We start from the raw sequence: 22574 nt of genomic DNA on the forward strand, positions 1-22574 counted from the left end.
TGCTTTCTGTGTAACTACCCATCAGTAACCAACATCAGTTCAAATCTCTCAGTAATAAATATATATTTAAGAAATGCGAAGCAATGGATATGGATATTATGAAATACAATTTTTGGATGAGGGTGAGAGACTGTTTCTATTTTTGCTTTCACTGCCTGATTTTCTGGAACAACAACAAGAAGGAATATAAAATACCAAATCCTGTCATTGTATGTTTACAAATTATGTGAGAGTGTATCATCCCCATTATGGAGAGGAGGAAACTGCAGCACAAAGCCCAAAGTCATAGACTGAGTCTGGCAGAGATGTGAGGGAAACCCAGGAATCCTGGCACCGAGTTGGGCACTATAACCAACACTACTACTAATAAAATTACTATGCATATCACCACGCCGTCCAAGAGCCAGAGCCATGGAACAGGACCCCCATGTGCTGGGCACTCAGCAAATGCGGAACAAATCGATGTTGTCTGACCCATCGGCTACTTTTAATTTTGACCCATTGGTTACATTTGTTCTCTCTCCCATCTGCAGCACTACTCTTAATAGTGGTTTACAAGGATCATGATTTTGGGGGCATAGAGTGTCATTCTTCTGTATTTTTATAATATATCATTTTTAAAATAAACTATTTATTGAGTAAAATCTGTCAAATTTCCATAAATAAAACTGGTGCTTTAAAAAACAAAACAAAACAAAACTTTTGTTTGCTCTGTGTTTGTATTTGGCAGAGATAAAAGCGTTTTGAATTCACGACTTACAGTGGAAGGAAGAATGATTACAACCTAAATTATGTGAGAAACAGAAAGCAAATACATGATGGTATCATATAGGGTTTTATTGACAGGAGTTTAGGATGTGTGACAAAGGCAGGAATGATTTATGTAAGGCATCTGAAATGTTTATACCACACCACAGCATCAGGTATTCTATATGTAATCCACAGGATTCAGAAAAGTAGAGATTTTAACACATTATGAGCCTGATTCTCATTTCACATCAAGACCACTCTGGCAGTGTAACAGGACACTTTTAAGGCCCTCTCTATATCACCAACAGGGGTGGCTCCAGTCACCAGCACACCAAGCGTGTGCCTGGGGCAGCAAGCCGCGGGGAGCGGCCTGCTGGTCGCCGTGAGGGCAGCAGTCAGGCTGCCTTTGGCAGAATGCCTGCGGGAGGTCCGCCGGTCCCGCGGCTTCGGCAGCAATTAGGCAGCGAGGACGCCGATGGCATAGGACCAGCAAACCTCCCACGGGCACGCTGCCAAATCCGCATTACCAGCGGACCACTCGCAGGCACGCCACTGAAAGCCGCCTGACTGCCATGCTTGGGGCGGCAAAAGACAGAGCCACCCCTGATCACCAGAGCACTGTAATGGGGCCTTTATGTAAATGAGAGTCAAGCTGTATGGATGGAAATTTTCAGCAGGAGACTCAATGGTAGTCTTATCATTTGACGTGAATGGGGTCAGAATTAGGCTTTTGCAAAATTCGCTCTCTGATGATAGTATAATTGTACCTCTCCACTCACAAAGACTTCCTGCTCTGATCATTAAAATATAAGGCTACCACCTGAATAGATTATTAATACCACTGTACAGGCCTTGGAGGCAGAGAAAATTATAACTAATAACGTGTAAAACCCTTTCAAATATTATCAAAAATAGCTTTTCCCTGACGTCAAGGTCTGATTTCTTGGAACTTACGAGGGTAGAAGAAAGTGCTGAAAGCAACAGCTCATTCAAAACTGCAATGATACTCTTTGAAAATGACTAGACATGCTATGAATAATAAGTAATTAAAATAAAATATTAGTTTAATTATCTGAAAATTGAAAACAGCAACTTTGTTAAGGGCCATTAAATGCTAGACTGCTGATAAATATGCTATAACCAGAGCATTTAGGATTATCTCACTAATGTAGTGGTCAATCAAAATAAATCAAAATTGACTGGTAGGTAATAATGTAAAGCCCCCAGGCCACATGCAGATCTGGTGTCAATGGAGAAAACATCAGATCTGAATTTGGTCGTCTTTGTGTATTATTGCTCTACAGGTATTGTGGAGCCTGAACAGATTTGCTAACTGTTTGTGACAGCCTTCATCTGGGTTTGTGTTATGCTGAGAATGTGAAGTCTTGGTTTTTGATGGTGAAAGGGTAGGCAGGGCTCTTGCAAATGGAAACAAAATAGCTTACAGGATGAAGACACCTTTTGGAAAGGCTAGGAATATGTTCAACTTACCAATTACGGGGATCATTACTCTCAGAGTACATACTGTGAGCATGATCAGAAGCAGAGAGCTGAGTGCATTTGTCGTGCAACTGATAGAGAAGTACTAACAACCAGGAAAGCCAAAGGGAATGTAATAACTCTTCAGTGAAAAAGATTTTAACCACATTTATATTTAAATCTGAGAGGATGGAACATAGTCTAAAATGATCCCATGACATTTGCAGAAATTGAAATATTTCCTTTTGATGCAAGCTAGTTATTGTTTAAGGTTTGGACTGGAGTATTTAACTCCCTTAGGCTGCTTTGAAAACCCCAGCCTAGCTATATAAAAATATGTGCTCACTGTCATTATTTTGGTACTAAGCCCAGTCACTCAGAATGATGCATGTGATGTGCCCAAGCTGCAATGTTTGAATCCAAATCTGGTTCCCAACTTTTCCAAAATTCAGAGGAGTCTAGGTCCAGTGGTTTGGTACAAGCCAGTTTCTAGTTCCCACTGGAGCTGAGGTTGCAGTGAAACACAAAACCAGGCAAAAATCTCCCGGTGTTGTCTTTCATTACAAAAACACAACTCAGACCACATTCATTTAAAGGTTCAGAACCCTTTCAAGGGAACAAGGGGGCCCAGTCTGGAGTGAATCTGGGATGATTTATGGTTATTATATCTGAATTATATGAAATCCCCAGTTACAATGCAAAATGAGGTGAAACTGTTGGTTTTTAATTAGAAAAGGGAGGAAAGGTGAGAGTTTTAAAGATGGTGAGGTTAAAGAACAGATCCTTGCGTTAGATAATATCATATCACAAATAACCAGCAGCATGGCAATTGTATTTGCAACTCATCAGCTTTGAAAAAGGAAAGTAGTGTGTCAAGTGCTTAGAAGCAGGAGTCTTCCGAAAGCTGCCATTATGTGGCACTGAACAAGTCACTTATCACGTCAGTTTCCCTCACTGCGAGTACCTGTAAATAGACAGAAGTGCTCAGATACTGTATCCATAAGGGCCATTTGTGTATCTAGACTGATCTGCAAAATGGGCTTAATAATAGTCACAACTCTGCTTCAGACTAAATTAATGCATAGCTGTAGAGTGCCTTGATTTGCTTGGATGAAAGATCTATAAAAGTGCATAGCACTGTTCTAATGCTACCGATCATATTGCAATAAAAACCACATTAAAATAACCAAAGGACATTTACATTAAAAAAATCATTAAAATAACATTATGCATTTTGGCTTAAGTTCACTAAAGCACTACAGCTCATATTCAAACTCCAGATCATTGCTCAAAACAAGATAGCATCCTTAACATTATCTACAGTAGCTGAGCCCTGTTGTGTTTTGATATGGAAGGGCTGATATTTAACCTTGACTTGCCATACTTTGCTGTGTTTCAGGTTTTGTCTACACCATACAACTTTTAGCAACACAGCTGTGCGGCTATAGTGGTGCTGCTAAAAGCCACGCAGTGTAGCTGCTGTTTGTCAGCAGGAGAAAGCTCTTCTTCTGACAAAAAACTTCCACCAAACGGGTGGTTAACACCCCTGAATGACAAAAGTTTTGCCAACGAAGTTGCAGTGTAGACAAAGCCTTAGACAGACCTCAAGACTCTTCATTTACCTTTGTACAGTATGTAAATAACTATTGTAAGTACCTAGCACAATGGGGCCCTGTCTCAATTACATACAATTGGCACTACTATAGAACAAGTAATGTGTATTATTATTGTTATTATTATTGTTGTTATTATTATGTTTGTTGTTGATAGTCGAAGAGTGTCTGGAATTATTTAATTAGTCTGTTAATTAACTAATTATGTCTATTAGTCTATAATGTGCCACAGGACTCATTGTCGCTTTTTACAGATCCAGACTAACACGGCTACCCCTCTGATACTTGGAATTGTATTGTGGTAGTTGCTGTGTAATGAGTCAAAACATTTTTGTTTCGAAAATATTGAAATGAAATGTTTTGACTTTGTCAGATTTTTTTCCCCATTTTTTTCAGTCAAAACTGTTCTTTGAATTCAACCCAAGAAGTGCATTTTCTATTAACCTTTTATTTATTTTTTGGCCCAGCTGTAAACAAAACAAGGAGAGAGATATGGGGTAACTTTGAGCCCAGCTTCCCCTCATATCTCATCAATAAGTGGTTGATTATCTTCTTTTGTACTCTCTTCACTTCTTGCTGTGCTGTTTCAGACAGAATAAACCCAGCAATAATGAACCATCAGAGTGGCAACTGCTGCCCCACTTGCGTTAGCAGAGAAAGAGAAAGCAAGTGATGATTACTCATATGTCTGCACTCCAAGATAAATCCCCCTGAGCAGAAGCCATCTGGTGAAGCATAAAATAACAATTCTAGCACTAGCCTGGACTTACTGCAATGTTAATAGATCCCACTGAAATGTAACGTAATACAGGCCTAATGCTGAGTTCTAGCAGGTGGCTCATAACCCTGTAATAAATTCCCTGACATTATTGATTTTTCCCCCAAACTGAGCCCTGTTGTCTAACTATATTAACTTCTGCTTACCGAGCATCAGAACCTGCACAAACAAACATCAGCTTCATTTCAGTGAGCGATTGCAGCTCTAAAACATGTCCCCGTTCCCACCGTTTGTCCTCACACACCATTATCTGCTGAGATTAGTTATTTCAGAATTCAGAAACAGATATTAGCTATGGGCACTAACAGCAAACACCTGCAAAATCTGACATGTAGGGATTTTGAAATATGCTTCTGTCACTAACTGTACATGCAAATAGTCTCGGAAATATGGCCCAGACACACTATTCTTATTGTGTCTATTGGGCCCAAATCTGTCCTTGGGTACAAATGTGCTATTTCAGTGGGGTTATATTCACTTTCAAGGCCCTTCACAGTCACTCCCCATGCTACCAATCATCACTCATTCTCTAGCAAACTGTCGATGCTCACCTCTGATCAGCCCATCTGGCCAGCCTCCATTGCCCACTTGTTACATTTTTAAACGTGCACCTTCATGCGTCTCCCATGCTTCCCCACACACACACGGGAGGGCTCCCAGTCACCATCCACAAAGCTGCTTCATTATCCATCTTCTGCCCCTCCTCAAAACTCTCCTTTGCTATGATGCCTAAGCAAAAAGATTGACAACAGTTAGGCTATTAATGTGCACAGCAGCCCATCATGCTGACCCCTACAGTCTCATTGTTCACTTGCACTCCCCCATCGGCCTGTATCCATGTGTTGTCTCTTGTCTTCTCTTTAGGTTGAAAGCCCCATGGGGCTCAGACCATCTTTTTGCTCCTTTGTGCAACTAGCATAATAGGATCCTGATCTATGAGGAGGGACCCTAAGAACTATGGAATTATAAATAAATAATAATAATGCATGAATCTAATCAACTCTGTGGATTAGATCTGACCTAATGTGCCTCATGTGGCATAGAGAAACTTGTTCATTCAGTTAATCTGCATGCACATTGCAAGCACAATGGAGGCAATCTTCCAAGTTACGTGACAATCTGTGTGGAGTATCAGAGAGGGCAGGATAGAGCCTGGTGTATGTTATTCCAACTTCTGTCTCTCTTTGCAGCTGTCTGGGGAGTGCACAGTGGACATGCAAGAGTATAATTCACTTCATGTGAATGTAACATCTGATCTCCTGTGTATGATCCAAGCTAGACAATAGCAGTCTATTATACTAGGAAACTGGGATTCCTGATTCTCCACTGGTTTATAGTATAAGATTCTAATTCTTGTGATTCAGGAGCTGTCTGTCATACTTTGAAATGGTCACTGGTCCCTCAGACCAGGCCAAAAGCCAGGCCTGCACTGGCCACTGATCACACACCAACAGGGATTCCTTGACATCCCAAGTATTTCAGACTCTGCACATCGTCCAGTGAAGTCGGGGGAATCATGTATGTCTCCGAGGGAAGTATTTGGCCCCTAAAGACCTTAAGCAACATAAACCAAAACCACAGAGTTCAGATATGAAGCTCAACTGATTTGCAGCTCAAGTTCATCTCTAATTTAAAACGATTGGTAGCTCCCTCACCATCTCTGTGCTTCAGGAGGTCTCTGGCAGTGTCATTTTCTATGAGTGCCTCAGCGATCAGATTCAACATTAACATGCAATAAAATGATCATATAGAACAGAACATGTTTAATTTTTAAATGAGCTAAAGAGAGTTTTTTTTTTTAATATTTTTTTTCTCCAGCGTCTTTTTAGGCCTTAAACTTTCATCTGCTCTTTACCCTTGCTGTGCACTAAACTGGACCACTACCAAAGAGCAAACTTTTGGGAGGCATCCACACTGGGGTGGAGAACTGAGGGGTGCCTGGGGCCTTCTGTGTGTGCAAGAAGAGGATGGCGCCCCAGAGCCAAGAGGGAAATATGTTCTACAGCCCTTCATCACTGCTCCAAGAAGTGCCTGCTGATGAGGCAGGTGCAGGAAGGCCGGAGGCCCAGTGACACTGCTGGGCTGGCTGGGCATACCCCCAGGGACCATCCTGTTCAATAGTCATCTCCTTACCTAGTACTCTAGACTCAGAATGCTAGATCCTCATCATGCCCTGCTCTTGCCCAAATGGAGATAGAGAGGGAGGTTTCACCTGGGCCCTCTTCTGCCCCCCTCCCTACTCCCCAGAGCATCAGTGAGAAACAGGCCAGATCTTTGCCCCAAGCAAGTATACTGAAGGCAAAATACATATGATACATTGCACATGTTCTTCTCCACTGCCCTCAGCCCCTTCTCACTATACGTGAGTCCTCAGAAGCAGACCACAGGTCAAGCTCCCTTGATACTCCCTGCGTAGCCCATCCATCACCAGGCCCGCACCTGGGGGCTGATGCCTCCTCACTTAAAGGAGAAAGGAATATTTATTTGGCTACTCCATGAATGTAAAGAGGGAGAAAATCTGTATCAAGATGCCCCAGAAATGGTGTGGATTGAAGAAACTTTGTGGATATGAGAGAAGGTATTCAACCTTTCAGGGAGGTGGGGGACATTTGGAGAGCATTTATGAAGGTATAATTGCCACTGCTGACATTACAGCCGTGGAGTTTGAAAGCAATCCCTGAGATGAGGATTACTGGCTAACATAAAAAGCCATGGAATTGAGAGTAACCTAGAATTTGGTCAGAACAAATCTGACTCCACATTAGGAGCCAGAAAGCAGCTTTTCTGGCTGGAATGAGGTCACGAGCGGAGAGCCACAAGGGCGATTTTAGGGATCTTGTTTCCAAACAACACAAATTATTTGCATTGTAATGGACCACTGAGGATCTGCCTGTTCTCCTTCCTCCACTTTTTTGCCCCTTCCTATCTTTGACAGCCATTGTATTACAGGTCCGGTCTACCCTTAAATTTAAGATCAACGTAGCTGCAGTGCACAGAGATATGAAAAATACACACCGCTGAGCACCACAGCTATGTCAACCTAACCCATGAAGTACACACAGCTAGCTGGATGGCAGAACACTTCCATTGACCTAGCTACCATCGCTCGGGAAGGTGGCATTCCTACAGCAATGAAGTGTTGAGTAGGAAGTTTGGATGTTCCAGCGCGAAATGTCTTGCAAAGATCCCCCTCTAGATTCATGACCAACAACCATTCTCTGCATATGACCATCCTAATTTTTCTACACATCACCCGGAGCATGCTGGGATGGGACTATGGGGAGGTTTAGTCAGTGCTGGATAGATGCCCAAGTAGTGCAGACCTGCTCAACAGAACTCATCACTACTCTGCCATCGAGCCTAAGGGCCTGATCCAAAGCCCACGACAGTCAACAGGAGACACACCATTGATGTCAATGGCCTTTGGGTCACTCTGTTAGTGTGTCTCTATTATTGCTCCAGTCCATTGGGGGAAAAAATCAGCTAAGATACAAATCCAAGGGCTGTCTGTTCATGTAAGTCTAAGTAGAAGATGTTCAGCACCTTAGCGGAATGGGATGTGAGTTGATTCTCTCACAGGTTCCCTATGAAAAAGCTTTCAAAAAATATGGCTGATTTCTCAGCAAACACCTATTTCCTATACTTCATTTACAACCTTAGTGTGGTGGCCCAAAAGATCATGGGCATAAATACATCAAGTGTAGACATTTTAATGGACTTTCTTTGAAAATTTCAATAGACTTGCAACAGACAATCAGCTAAGTCAGCTGGGTTGAATATTTGATACAATCACCACATCAAATGGAGTCATTGATCTTTAGAATATTTTCAAGTCATTCCCAAAACATTCCATAGAATTCTTCTGTGTATTATGGAGTTCCACCTAATCTTTCTAGTTGTATAGCTCAGTAGCAGTAGGGTATTTTCAGAAACTGTGGGAGACATAGGATTTGCCACAATGAAGCAGACTATTAATCAACCAAGTCTGGCATCTACTGACCAATGCCTGATTCTTTAGAGTAAGGTACGCTTTCTGCCTTTCTGCAATCCACAGATTATGCCCTTGGGCAGGACTGTATATGGAAGAAATTTTATTTCTTCCTGCTCCCAGGAAGTGATCAGTTTGTACCTTGGAGGAGACATTTAGGCACCATAGAAGCTAAATATAGCATTTCCAAACACAGGGTGAAATTCACTCCTATGCAGAAGGCCAACACAAGGTCTAGGCACTTATTGCCATTGTGCTAAGCAGGGTACAGACACATTGTCAGAGACAGTTCTTTTCCCAGAGAGCTTAAACAGACAAGACAGTCAAAGGGTAGCAGCGGAAACTGAGTATGGAAAGGTGAGATAACTTACCCAAGGTTACATCAGGGCAGAGCCAGGAACCTTCAAGTTTTCCAGTCTATTGCCTTATTGTCAAATCGCTCTTAAATCCTACTTAAACACTCCTGTTTGTCTGACTAGGTGAGAAGGGAGCCCAATCTTGTTTGGGTCATCTAGGTGGCCCTGTAATAGAAATAATAATTATTATACTTCTTTCTAATTTTGCATGTAATCAGTCTCAAAGCTTACCAAGATTCCTTCCTGACTCAGTTTTACAATATAAAGTGTCTTTGTTTAGTCAACAGAAGCACTAATACAAGTGATTTTGTTGTTAATAGAGCTGTAAGAATTTTAAGTACTGCTTGGTACTTCCCTCTTGGAAGTGTGTCATTTTCAGCTGGCTTTTCTAGACATCACAGGGTGTTGTACTTGTCTTTGTAAATGACTAGTGAATAAAACATTTTGAACCCAGCCATGTTTTGTACAAGCATCACACAGGTTTGTACAGTTTCAGAGGGAATAAATCAATTGTAAAATGTTGCATGACAGTTGACTTAGTTACTCGTGAATATCTAATTTAGGAAAAAAACACTCCTTTCTGAATATTCATATGAAATTCAAATCTTATGCATATCATCAAGTGGTTTTGCACAATCCATAGCAGAGAGAACTGTTTACTAGGAATGGGGAAGAACATGCATTTCACAGCTGTGTCTTATTTTATTTTTCTAATTTGCTTTTTCCTCCTTCCCCTTTTTAAAAAAAAAATTAAGCCAGCTCCTCCACTAGTGCAAACAGACACTGCTCCATTCAAGACAACAGAACTCTGCTGATGAACCAAAGTTGAAGAACGGGCCCTGTATTTATTGGGCAGCTTGACTATATTCAGGAGTAACACCACAGAGATTGTGTTAGATTGGTGTGAAACCAGTATAAGCCAGAGGGGAATCAGACAAAATGGTGAACTGAAAAACTACATCTGGGTGGTAAGTCCCATAGGAAAACCTACTGACACAGGACCTTATGCTGCTCTCATTAGTAGCAATATAAAGCAGGAGTAACTTGACTGAAATCAATGAGATTACAACAGTGTAAGTGTGGTAGAGGGGTACAATCTTGCATAGTCCTGAGAGCCCTCCTCAGCCACTGAAATCAAATGGGAGTTAAGGGCCTCCCAAGCGCTCAGGATCTTGCAGGATCAGGTCCTAAGTGAGACAAGAATCTTGCCCCAAAAGGGTCTAATTCTACAAAGTGCTGAGCAACCTCATCCCCCATGGACTTCTATGACTCACTTTAGCTCTTGTCAAGTGTTCAGCACTTTGCAGGATCAGCCCCTTACTGTAATAACTAAGGAACTATGACCATAGCTGGATTGCATTTTTCCCCCTATGCAAAAATGCTGTACATTCCTTTACGTAGGTTTCCATAGAGTTGAACTGTTACTCCTTTTTTTTTTTTTTTTTTTTTTTGTTAAAGAGGTCAGCAAAGCTCTGTACAATGGGATTTCACTTTCATGAAATGTGGAGGAATTCAGAGAAACTTTTCATGGGTAGATGGTGGGGTTGGAGTGCTGTATAAAAAAAAGTACATTGGAAATCCCAGTGCTGCAAAGAAGAAAGAATCCTAGAAGTCCAGGGGCAATTTGCAAAGACATATTGCTTTGCAGATCCTAAGTTTAAATATATTATTTTTCCCCCACTTCCTTTGTTGAAATGTGGTATCCTAGCTTTAATTGCTTCAATCCTATTAGTTGTTCTTTTAAACACGTGATTGTGTATTCCTTTGGTGTACAGAAATCCCTCTGATTGTGGCTTCATATTATTTAGACAAGCACTCTTTCAGTAGTAAATGCCATTCCTAGCGTAGGGAAGTACTTTAGATCTAAAGGGGTTAAGAAGGCCTCCTTGCATTCAGAAACATGCAGGGGTCCCACCGTGCCAGTTCCAGCCTTTTAAACTCTTTCCAGCTTTTTTTTCTTGCAACAAATCTGTCTGACTGCCACCAGGACATAGGAAACATGTGCCTGTCAAAGAAATCAAGTTTACCTTTTCCGACTTGTTAAACGGAGGCAGGGTATAAATACCGCTAACTCTGTACGGACTATTAGCATTTCTCTTAAAATAAGGGGGTTACTTCCTAAGACCTTTAATCCAGTGCAGTCTAGACCAGACTGCACTACCAACAAAGACAGGAAGGAAACCTGCAGAAGTTTGATAGAGGGCAGGTAGATCTGGACTTCTTTGAAAATATAAGGCACACAAAAAAAACCTAACCCAACCAATTGTTGACGTTTCTCTGGAGAAGCTCTGAGATGTTGTTGGCATTATTCACTCGGTGGATGTGGATCTTGCTGGGGAAGACCACTGTCCTGTTGCTTCTGAAGGTCCCTCTAGAGGGTAACGCTTTACCTCCAATACGGTATTCTCACGCCGGGATATGTCCAAATGAGATGAACCCCAACCTGTGGGTAGATGCACAGAGCACCTGCAAGAGAGAATGTGATACAGACCTGGTGAGTGATGCACATTTTTATATGCTTCATCATGGGAAATGGATTTTTTGTCAGTTGGTTTGTTAGTTTGTTTACTCCATAGTGTTGTAGTCTATTTTGATTATAAATGGAAGAGCACTGATAATGTGTACATGATCCAATCCAGACAACTCATGTGTTTAACTGAAACTCTGTTTATAAAAATGTTTGATGACCTGTTGGTTAAGTCAAGAGGTATTTTAATGGAGTCACTTCTTTAACTGACCATATGACTTTGTGACAACATGGCTTCTATAGTTCATCCTTCTCACTCACTGCCTCACCAAAGACAACCTCAACAGCTTAGACTAAGGAATTTGACATGTTATTTGGCCAGCTCACTGCATTATAGCATTTTCACCAACCTCATCATTCTTTGTTGCCATCATCAAGTGTTATGTTTCTCAAGAGAGAGTTCTGTATGATGCCTGTGGGTTGGCATACACATCACCAGCCTTTGCTACACTTGAAATGTAGAGTCTGACTGTAGTCCAAAAATAACATGGTAAAAATAACCATGCAGATGCTCTCTCATATGATGCCTCCAGATCAAAATTCACATAGCTTACAAGTCAAAAGGTCATTTTTAAAACTGCCCGCATAGCCACTCATCTGAAAATCCACACTTTCTCTTTCTGCTTCTTACAACATCCCCAGCAGGAAAGATTTTGCAGTCAGAACCAAGCTGACAGTCTGATGCAGGAAAAGATTCAGCTCACTTTCCACTAACTGGATAGTTTCTGCAGTGCTAAAAATAGCCAATACTTATCTTTGGCAGTCAATTAAGCAGATATTGTTTAAAGACAAAAAAGGAGCTAATATATTAAGATGCTATTTTTATATTACTTTTCTGATTACAATGGCATATTAAGTTGCCTTTCAAATTCAACCATCAGGTGCACTAAAGAATGATTACTACTCCCTTTCAAAGGTTGTGAGCATTCCTTTCATAGCTTCCTGGTCAAAAAATGAAAATCCAGAAGCCACTTGAAGAAAAAAAATCAGGTTTGCAGCGTGGTAGCACAGAGCCTCATTCAGATTCTGAGCCTTTGGGGCAGATCCTCAGCAGGTGTAAATCGGCATAGCTTTCATGACTTCATTAGAGCTACACTAACATTGTGTTTAGTCCATTATGTTTTGCAGATTTGCTTTTTGACCATAGCGCTGCATAGTTAGAAATGGGTACGGAGCTACAATAGTAGATCCTCTAGTTCCCGTTAATGAAAGGATATTGCACAGGAATAATGGCCATATCACTGTTTAGTTTGATGGCATTAAAAGACAGCATGACTAAATTTTGCCATCAGTTACAGAGATGCCCAACTGAATTCAGTGAGATCAAAATCATGTAACTAAGGGCAGAATTTGTCCTATTCTGTATAGGGTAACAATGTTCATGTTTCATTAAAATAATCCACAAACAACTTATTGTCTACAGTTCTACAAGCCACACAACAAATACATTTTCTGTTTAGAAAGGCAAACAATGAATATAATTAACCACAATTTAGAAATGACCATAACTAACACTGGATATAACATTATGTTTAACACAGATGCTGCATTTAAAAGTAAGGCTGACACAGACGTATAAGTGACGGCAAGTCCATAAGTGGATACTTTCTTTTCCATGAAAAACAAAATAATTTTGGAGCAAAAACTTAGTTTTGCCTTAGTTCTGAGCTATTCCATTTATAATACATTGTGAACAATTAAAGATGCTTGGCAGTTTCCACTCAAAGAGTATTTTGCTTCTGTCAGAGAATTCAAATAATACTCTACATACTTCTGAGGACAATACAAGGGATTAAGGACTATAACCATATGATAAGACTTTCCATCTGCTCTTACTTCAGGGGGCTTGTCCTTTGGCACTAAAAGAGGGTTTGTTGGGGTGGGGGTTGCTGTTACTTCTGTAACCAAATGTTCGATATGATTTTATGAAGGATTTACTATGGCTTTAGGTGCTCAGAAATACTGCTGTTCTCACACCTTCCATTCAAAGATCTCAAAACACTTGACAAACCCAATTAATGTAGCCTCACAGCACCCCCACTGAGATAAGGAAGTGATGTTGTTCCCATATTCCTGATGGGCAAGTGGAGATTCAAAGAAATTAAATGACTTACCTTAGGTCATACAAGATGTCCTCAGCAGAACTGGAAATAAAACCCCCGTCCCCTGGAGCCTAGCCCTGTGATTTAATAGCAAAAGCACCCTGTCACCACAAGAAGGAATTTCTCCATCTGTCTGTCGTTCTCAAATGATAAACCATCCCAATAACAGTTTGGTTGTTTTGTTTTGCCTTAGGAATGTGAGACCTTTGAGAAGTGCTGTCCTAATGTCTGTGGGACAAAGAGTTGTGTGGCAGCTCGGTACATGGACATCAAGGGGAAGAAAGGACCTGTCGGGATGCCTAAAGAGGCCACTTGTGACCGTTTCATGTGTATCCAGCAAGGCTCCGAGTGTGATATCTGGGATGGACAGCCTGTATGCAAATGCAAAGATAGGTGTGAAAAAGAGCCCAGCTTTACCTGTGCCTCCGATGGACTCACCTATTACAACAAGTGTTATATGGATGCAGAAGCTTGCACCAAAGGCATTACTCTAAATGTAGTCACTTGCCGGTACCATCTCACCTGGCCAAATACCAGCCCTATCCCTCCAGAGACTACAGTGCGCCCTACCACAGCCTATTCAGAGACAACCATCATTGACATCCTGCCACCCGCTCTAGTTAACAATCCAGTCCATCAGTCAGTCTATGTGGGAGAGACCGTTAGCTTTCTTTGTGATGTCACAGGCAGACCCAAACCAGAAATTACTTGGGAGAAGCAAACAGACGGTAAGGAAAAAATCATTATGAAGCCGAATCACGTCAGGGGGAATGTCGTGGTTACTAACATTGCCCAGCTGGTAATCTATAACACTCAGCTGCAAGATGCAGGCATTTACACGTGCACTGCAAAAAACATGGGTGGTCTTCTCAGAGTTGATTTCCCATTATCAGTTGTCAAAGGAGAACCTGCATCAAAAGAAGCATCCCAAAACAAAACCCATTTCCCAACTGATGAGTGTCTAAAGCAGCCAGACAGTGAAGACTGTGGGGAAGAGCAGACGAGGTGGTATTATGACGCAAAGAAAAACAACTGCTTCACATTCATTTATGGGAACTGTAATAGCAACCTGAACCACTTTGAGACCTATGAGAACTGTATGTTAACATGTATGAATGGCCCAATCAACATCTGCAAACTGCCAGCCCTTCAGGGTCATTGCAAAGCCTATGAGCCCAGATGGGCATACAACAGTTTGACAAAGCAATGCCAATCTTTCATTTATGGTGGCTGCGAAGGCAATGAGAATAACTTTGAGAGCAAAGAGGCCTGCGAAGAGATGTGCCCTTTCCCTAAAAACACTCACTGCAAAGCCTGCAAACCTCGCCAAAAGCTGGTGACGAGCTTCTGCAAAAGCGACTTTGTGATCCTAGGCCGTATAACAGAACTAACTGAAGACCAAGACTCGGGACACGCGCTGGTGACAGTGGAAGAGATTCTAAAGGATGAAAAAATGGGATTAAAATTCCTGGGGAAGGAACCTCTAGAAATCACCCTTTTAAATATGGACTGGAGCTGCCCATGCCCCAATATGACCACGGTGGATGGTCAGCTTATCATCATGGGTGATGTCCACAATGGGATGGCCGTGCTGCAGCCAGACAGCTTTGTGGGCATCTCCAGTGTCCGGCGTGTACGGAAGCTTCGTGAAGTCATCCACAAGAAAACCTGTGAGCTTCTGAAAGAATTCTTAGGACTACACTAACCTTACTCACGTGTCAGCCTTTCAGCTCTGTTTATTATATGGGGCTAACAAAAGCAAGGCTAGTGTGGAAATTAAAGACAAGCTACTGTCTGAAGATACAATGTATGTAATATGCAGAACCCTTATTTTAACCCGTTAATCATGCTTGACAACAATGTAGTATGCTCTTTAGCAAGCACATAAAATATCAATGAATGGATATTAATCTTACTTTGAAATCAACCTGTTTGTATAGAATTGTCATTTAACTAGAGGATTTTATGCAATAATTATATAATTTTTGTGTAGTTTCCAACACAAATGACCAACTTCGTAGCATTTTTGTAGCTAATTGATACATAGCTAAATTGCACATACTGTCGATTTAATCTGTCTCACTTACAGCATGGAAATGTTATGGTAAATCATTAAAATAAGTCACAAACTTCTGTTTCCTCATGGTAACATTAAGTACATTACAAGAGAAGAAACTGTAAATTATTGTCTATATTGACTATAATTATACATGTCAAGTCAATCTACGCATTATGAATTTGCTCACCTTTAAACAGAAATCCACACAGCAATTTTCTCTGGATTGTGCCAATGTTGAATAGAAGGCCTGCAGTCCTTACTCCCAGAGAAAAAAACACTGACGTAAACTGGGCAATCATTCTGGGTCTAATAACCATGAAAAGAAATACATGTCCAAAGCCAAAACCACAATTTCACAATGTTTTGAGTCCAACATCAACCCATTCGTTCCTATTTTTCTTTTAAATAAATGTGGTGTAAAGCTAATGTGAAGAGTCTTTGGAAGTGGGATGTCTGCCATCTTGGTTTTGGAAGGCCCTTACATCTGAGCATGTGTGGGGATCTATTGCTTAATGGTTAACATGCCTGATTTTCCAGGTAATAGAGTAGAATTATAGCAGTCAGAATAAAATTAAAGATAGAAAAGTGCCATACACATTCTAACGATTACGTGACGCAGCCAGAGAGAACAACAGAGCGGCGTACACACATTATAGACACATTCATAAACAAAGACACAGTGGGTGCACTTTAAAAGCTTCAAATAATCTGAACTCCCCCTCATTCTCAACAGTATTCCCCATTATATATAGGAAATCTCGCTTAAATCAGTTAAAACATTATAGGTATGGCCACTGTATATATGTGTATGAATAAATACACATGCAGCAAGAGAAAGAAATAGGCACGTGTGTATAAACATTATTGATCATTACTAATACCTGTGTGTCTAAAAGGTAAATTTTGCAAATGCACAATTTTTAATAACAAAAAGGGTGATCTCAGAAATACCCTGCCTCGGTTTAGGAAAGTCACTGAGCTGAGATTATGCGCGTATACGCTTACTTATGTCATTCTTATCATTATTACTATTCTCTTTGTTCAGTTGTTAAGTGAGCTCCAACAATAGTGTTTACTGTTGCACAAAAGACCAGCTCAAGCATGGATCTGGATTGAGAAATGTTTTAGCTTAAAGGTAAGAGGGTGTTGTTAATATTACTCTGTGGTGCCATCTACTGGCTAATCCAAGACCCAGCAGGAGGTAGCTAAAGCCTTGCATTCCAGATGATAAAAGGTACTGACACAGCAGAGACTCACACACACACACACTTGGGTCTGATTATGACTGAGACATGGGGAAGTCTGTGTAAAAAGTTTACCTGGCTAGATGCTGAATTTAAGCACTTCACTGGAGACTCCTAATCCCTAAGGTCCACATATATAGTATGTTTTGCAAGTGGCAACAAAGACTTCAAGGATGAAATTTAATGGACGATAAGAATGTTTTAAATATGGCCTGACACAACTTTTAAATATAGGGCTTGACTCATTTACACTAAGGCTCCTTCACGCTACTCTGGCAATATGAAGATGCCTTAAAGTGCATTTTCACCCACCTTAAGGCTCCTGAGCAGTGTAAAAGGATTGTAGTGTAAGTGAGACTCAAATCCTTTTGTTTTACCCTGGTCTGGGATACAATTCATCAACATGCACATTCTAAGCAAAGCCTGACAGAAGGGTTTCAAAAAACAAAATCAGTATTAAGGCTTTTCTTAGCTACCAATTTTTTTAAAGTCAAGTGTGCTATCGGTCTCTACAGCAGCACATTGTCCAGCACAATAACTGTATGATTTTTATCTCTTTCTTAAATGGATGTAAGAAGAATTACAATAAAAACATAACATTTACATACAATTTTGTGAGGATCGTATTATGGGCTGGGCTATACCAACGTCTGTCATGCTTTGCATTCCACTGGAGTTCTGCACCTACTGTAGGTAATTCTGCTACGTGTCATTCCCCAACATCACTGCACCTTGTTTGTCATTTTTCAGGCAGCCAGGAAATAAGGTCTGGCATATTTCTTCCAGACTGAATTGCCTTTTCAGACATGAAGGAATCTAAGTGTGAATGTTTAATAAAGGCTGGGTTTCTACAGTTATTTTCTCCAAGAGCTTAGGGGATTTCTTTGCAAACGGGAATGATCAAATGACTCTGGAGACATACTCTGAGGGGTGAAAATGTACTGAGTAGCAAATATCAGGCAATTGTTTCTGCTTTCAGGTAGTAGATTAAAGCCCTGAAATCTGGTATCAGAACCAGTCTCAGGATCACTATTCAGGAAAGCACTTAGGCACATACTTAACTATTAGGTATATGCTTAAGTCCCATTGACTTCAGTGTGACCTAAAGTTAAGCGTGTGTTTAAGTGCATGTGTGCAAAGTGAACTCTGATGAATAGGAATGGACTGATGAATCAGCCTCATAAAAATGATAACACCGATTACCTTATTCCATGAATAGCTCCACTGAAATCAAATGGAGCAAAAACAGGGGTATTAAAAATAACATTCAGCATTTATTCTAATCGTTTCCACCCCTCCCCTCCATACAGGCATGTATTATGGGATAATTCAGTTTCTGGCTGCTAAGGGACAGACTGTGTAAGTAAATCTGGCCTGCAGTGTGAGCTGTGTGGAGGTGCCCCACATCAATGTGAGTGCTGGTGGCTCGGTCCCTATGCCAGCATGTAGAATTGTGCCAGTTTACTCACCCCTTGGTATGGTATGGCCTCCTCCATCTGCCCTACCCACCAGCTCTACAGCTCAGGGTGAAGAGGGTGTGTGGCCCACCTCCTCCTGTCGCACTCTGGGGCATACTGCTGCAGAGGGGAGTGCAAGTTCCTGTGCTCCCCCTGCACAGAGATTGTGATTGATGCTAACGCTTGCACAGGGTGCACGGGGGAACGTCCCCTTGAAACCCTTCCCCTGCTGCATACCAATACAATGGTCAGGACAGGCTGGCTCGAAGGGAGTGGCCAAAATTCGGAATGAGACAGAATTAAAACAAAGTCCGTACAAGGCCCATGTGACAATAAAATGAAAACTGAAAGCTGTAGGGGTCATGCAGAGAGCAATATCAAGTGATTATTTCAAAGTGACAGGAGTTGCTATGATCAAAATACGAGGGAGGCTGCACTGCAGTAGGTTTTGTACAATTCATGTGGAGATTTTTTTTTTTTATTAGAAACCTGCTGGCAAGGTGCAGATCTGGATATGCACCAAAGCAAATGGAATACACCCACTTTTTCTTTCAGGATTATGCCCCTTTCTGACATTTATTAAAAAAGATAAAATACTGTCATGTCTCCAGGCTACCCCATCTTTGGGCAAGAGAAGAACATCATTATGACATTCTGCGGCTCTCAGAAAAGGGGTGCAATCCACTAATAATACTTAGCACTGGAATGAGCCATCACATCTCATCTGAAGATCTCAACGCACTTCCCAAACCTTAGTTAATTGAACTTCACAACACTCCGTTTGTGTGTAGATAAGGGATCTATTGAGATCAGGTCACCTACCAACAAAGTGCTGTCCACTGTGAGGGGCAGTTTGGCAGCTGTTTAATGTTTCTGTGTGCTATTAGACAACAGTTTAGACCAGGACATGAGGAGTAGTAATGTATCCAGCCAAGGCCTAGTCTACACCACACTGCTTTTATGCTGGTATAACTATGTTGGTTAGAGTGTATGATTTTATTTAAAACTGATACAGCTATACTGGTACAATCCTTAGTATGCACACAGTTTTTAGGATTGCCACCTCTGAAGTACAAAAAAATGATCCTGAGCCCACAAAACTGGACAGCTGGCTGTTTCCATAGGATTGCCATTTCCAAGATGCAGAAAAACTACCCACTGGCCAACCTTCCACCCACAAAAAGCAGCCACTGGCTGCACCCCAATCTTCCCTAAGAAAAATGGTCCTAGTGCCAACTATTGCTAATTACTACTACAGTGTGAGATAACTATTTTATATACACACACACACACACGTTATTTTATAATTTTTCTTACCTTTTCCTACTTACAGCACCGCAGTCTGGACTTTGAGGGTATGAGCTTTAGAGCACTGTAATGTGTCCCCGGTGAAACAAAAACCCCAGCACTTACAAAAACTGGCCAGGTGTCAACCCTAAGTGGGTACTGAGCACCCTTATCTATTTCCCAGGACAGCTACTCAAAAAAGGAACGATCCTAGGAAAACCTGGACACGTTGCACCTTAATAGTTATACTGGCTAATGGTGCCTTATAATGGTATAGCCTGTGCCCCTTCCTTTCTGGGAATAGCTATACTGGTATAAAGCATCTTTATACTGGCTAACTGTATCTACAGTAGGGAGCTTGCACTGGGTTGGTATAGATTGCACTATACTGGACTGGACTGGTTTAGTTAAGGCAGTATGGCTTTCTAGTGTAGGCAAGGCCTGAAACTGTTGGGCAAGTTAAGACAGGCAGAATGTAACTGACAGAGTTGAAATTGGGAAGCAACACTAGGTTTAGAATCCCTGTTTTTCAAAAAGTGCTATGGGGCCCATCTATAACCACAAGGTCAGGGCTTACAGGATTGCCAACTCTTGCAATTTTATTGTGACTTTAGCAATTTTTTTAACCTGTCTTGTAAACACGACAAAAGGCTAGTGAATTTTCCCTTAGTCTTGAGTGGCAGGCAGGATGATGGTCCACAGTGTTCGAGAAAGGAGGTAGCAGGGCAGGTTTTGGGAGAAGATTAAGAACTCTGTTTTAGCCACGTTGAACTTGAGATGTTGGCTGGAATTCATGAAGGGATGTCAGAGAGAGAGGCTGAGGTTTTAATTTGCACAGAAGGAGACAGGTCTAGGGTAGAGAGAGAGATCTGAGAGTTGTCAGCATAAAGATGGTAGCTATATTTGCGATTGTGGATGAGATTACTCAGAAATAAGGTGCAGAGGGAAAAGAGAAGGAGACCAAGAACAGAGTTCTGTGGAACCCCTATTGACAATTGGAGGGGGTTCTGAAGAGGACTCTTCAAAAGACATGATGAAGGAGCAATTAGAGAGACAGGAGGAGAACCAAAAGCAGACAGAGTAATGGAAGCCAGTGATACTTACTCACCTCCTCCTCTGTTGCGAGAATGAGAGGGGCAATACATTATACCTCACAAAATGAGCCTACAGTTAAATGGAAGCCAACCAGCATATGAATCAAAAAATGACACAGTTTCAGGAAGTAGGAATGAAGACCAATCACCCAGAATGCAATAGATCCATGGAATAAGTCACTAGGGAAGGAGATTGAAACAAAGAACATGAATGACTTCAACAGGCACATAGATGTACTTCTGCAGAAGGAGGGGCTCTGGGAAGGTGAAACTGAAATTAGTATGTCAAAGCAGAAGGGGGCATTGGAGCTTGGGGTGTATGCAGTGTGAATTTGTCCAACATTTCCAGACTTGGGTGCCTAAGGCCAGACTTCATGGAGCATGGTTTTCAAAGGTGCTGAGATCCCAGATCTACCTCTGAAGTCAAATGATAGCCATTTCTGAAAATGAGGCCACTTAACCAGGCATCTACATATGAATTTAGGGGTGAGATTTTCATGGACTTTTAGTGGGATTTGGGTACCTAACTACCTTAGGCACCTACGGTGGGATTTTCAAAAGTATCTATCTCTGGGTGTCCAGGTTTGAAAATTTGAGGACCCAATCCTCTGAATTCTTGAGTTCTAATTCAGGCAAAAACTCTCAGAGAGATCAACGGGATCGTGCTTGAATAAAAACAGAGGCCTAGATTCCATAACTCTTATACTAAGCTGTATTTCGTTCTCCAAGTAATGTCAAGAATTGCTTTCAGTGGGCCCACTCATGGAACACCACGCTATTCAGCGTGAGTATAAGTGGGAGAACCTGACCCTGAGGTCTGGTCTACACTTAAAATATTGGCATAGTTATGTTACCTAGAGGGTGTGATTTTTTTTTTAGCTGACATATCTATGCTGGCATAAGCCCTAGTATTAACGCACTTACACTATCCTGAACAGTGGTTTTGTTGATATATTTCTTGGGCCAGATTTACATTATAAAATTTGGCTACCTTCCTACCTACACTCCCTGCCTGGAAAAACTATGCCATTAGAACCCACAGTGTAGATGCAACTATGCCAACTAAAGAGTGCTTCTGTTGGCATAGCCAATATTGTTTGGGGGAGGTGGGGTAGCTATGTCCACAAAAGAACTCCTGCCTGCTTACACTGTGGCTACACTAGAGAGTTCTACTGGTATAACTATACTGGCCAAGGCTCTGTAGTGTAGACAAGCCTTCAGGGAACTGGTGTAAACTATGCCAGCAGGAGCACTTTTATGCCTGTATAAGCATATTTGCCAGTATAACTAAGCCAGCAAAGCTTTTCTAGGCCTTATCAGTGAGAACTTCAGGTTTAGGCCCTGTGCTTTAAAGTCAAATATTAGATATTTCCTCCAAAGCAGGTTGTGGTTAATGATTGATTACACCTGACCTCCAACTGCCTTATTGATTTACCGTTGCTGTCAGAGAACAAAAAATGAAACCCAGGCTGAGACATGTTCTGAATGGAAATTATACAACTGAATCAAAGTTCTTCCCACTTTCTAAATATCATCAAAAATGTCAGCTCCAGTTCCTGACCTACTAATGCAAACACTGGTGGGATATGAAGATAACACCACAATGTTACTGCACATATCTATTAGCAAAAAACAGCACAGCCTGTTTAATTCACAGCTATTTATGGCTGGACAAATGATGTGACATTCAAATCTGAGAGTTAAGGGACCTAATGGAAAGGCATTTAAGGCTGTGCTGTAGGTAAGACTCTGGGGTCCTTAATCAAGCACAACTCTTTCTGGCTACAATGAGACCCTGAACCTGCTCGTATTTCATTACTCCCACAGAAGAACTTTCTTA

At 41.3% G+C, this 22574-nt stretch overlaps 1 protein-coding gene across 1 annotated transcript; it reads left to right on the plus strand.

Moving 5' to 3' along the window:
- The first annotated feature begins 13840 nt into the window (after positions 1 to 13840).
- On the plus strand, positions 13841 to 15298 carry WFIKKN2 (WAP, follistatin/kazal, immunoglobulin, kunitz and netrin domain containing 2). The gene has a single exon (XM_050920508.1). It carries the CDS (start codon positions 13856 to 13858, stop codon positions 15296 to 15298), a length of 1443 nt encoding a protein of 480 aa, XP_050776465.1. The 5' UTR covers positions 13841 to 13855.
- The last annotated feature ends 7276 nt before the right edge of the window (positions 15299 to 22574 follow it).

The sequence above is a fragment of the Gopherus flavomarginatus genome, chromosome 12, assembly GCF_025201925.1.
Source record: "Gopherus flavomarginatus isolate rGopFla2 chromosome 12, rGopFla2.mat.asm, whole genome shotgun sequence".
Lineage (NCBI taxonomy): Eukaryota > Metazoa > Chordata > Testudines > Testudinidae > Gopherus > Gopherus flavomarginatus.

Coding starts and splice junctions, on each gene's coding strand:
- WFIKKN2 (XM_050920508.1), top strand. CDS start 13,856: ATGGACATCAAGGGGAAGAAAGGACCTGTCGGGATGCCTAAAGAGGCC.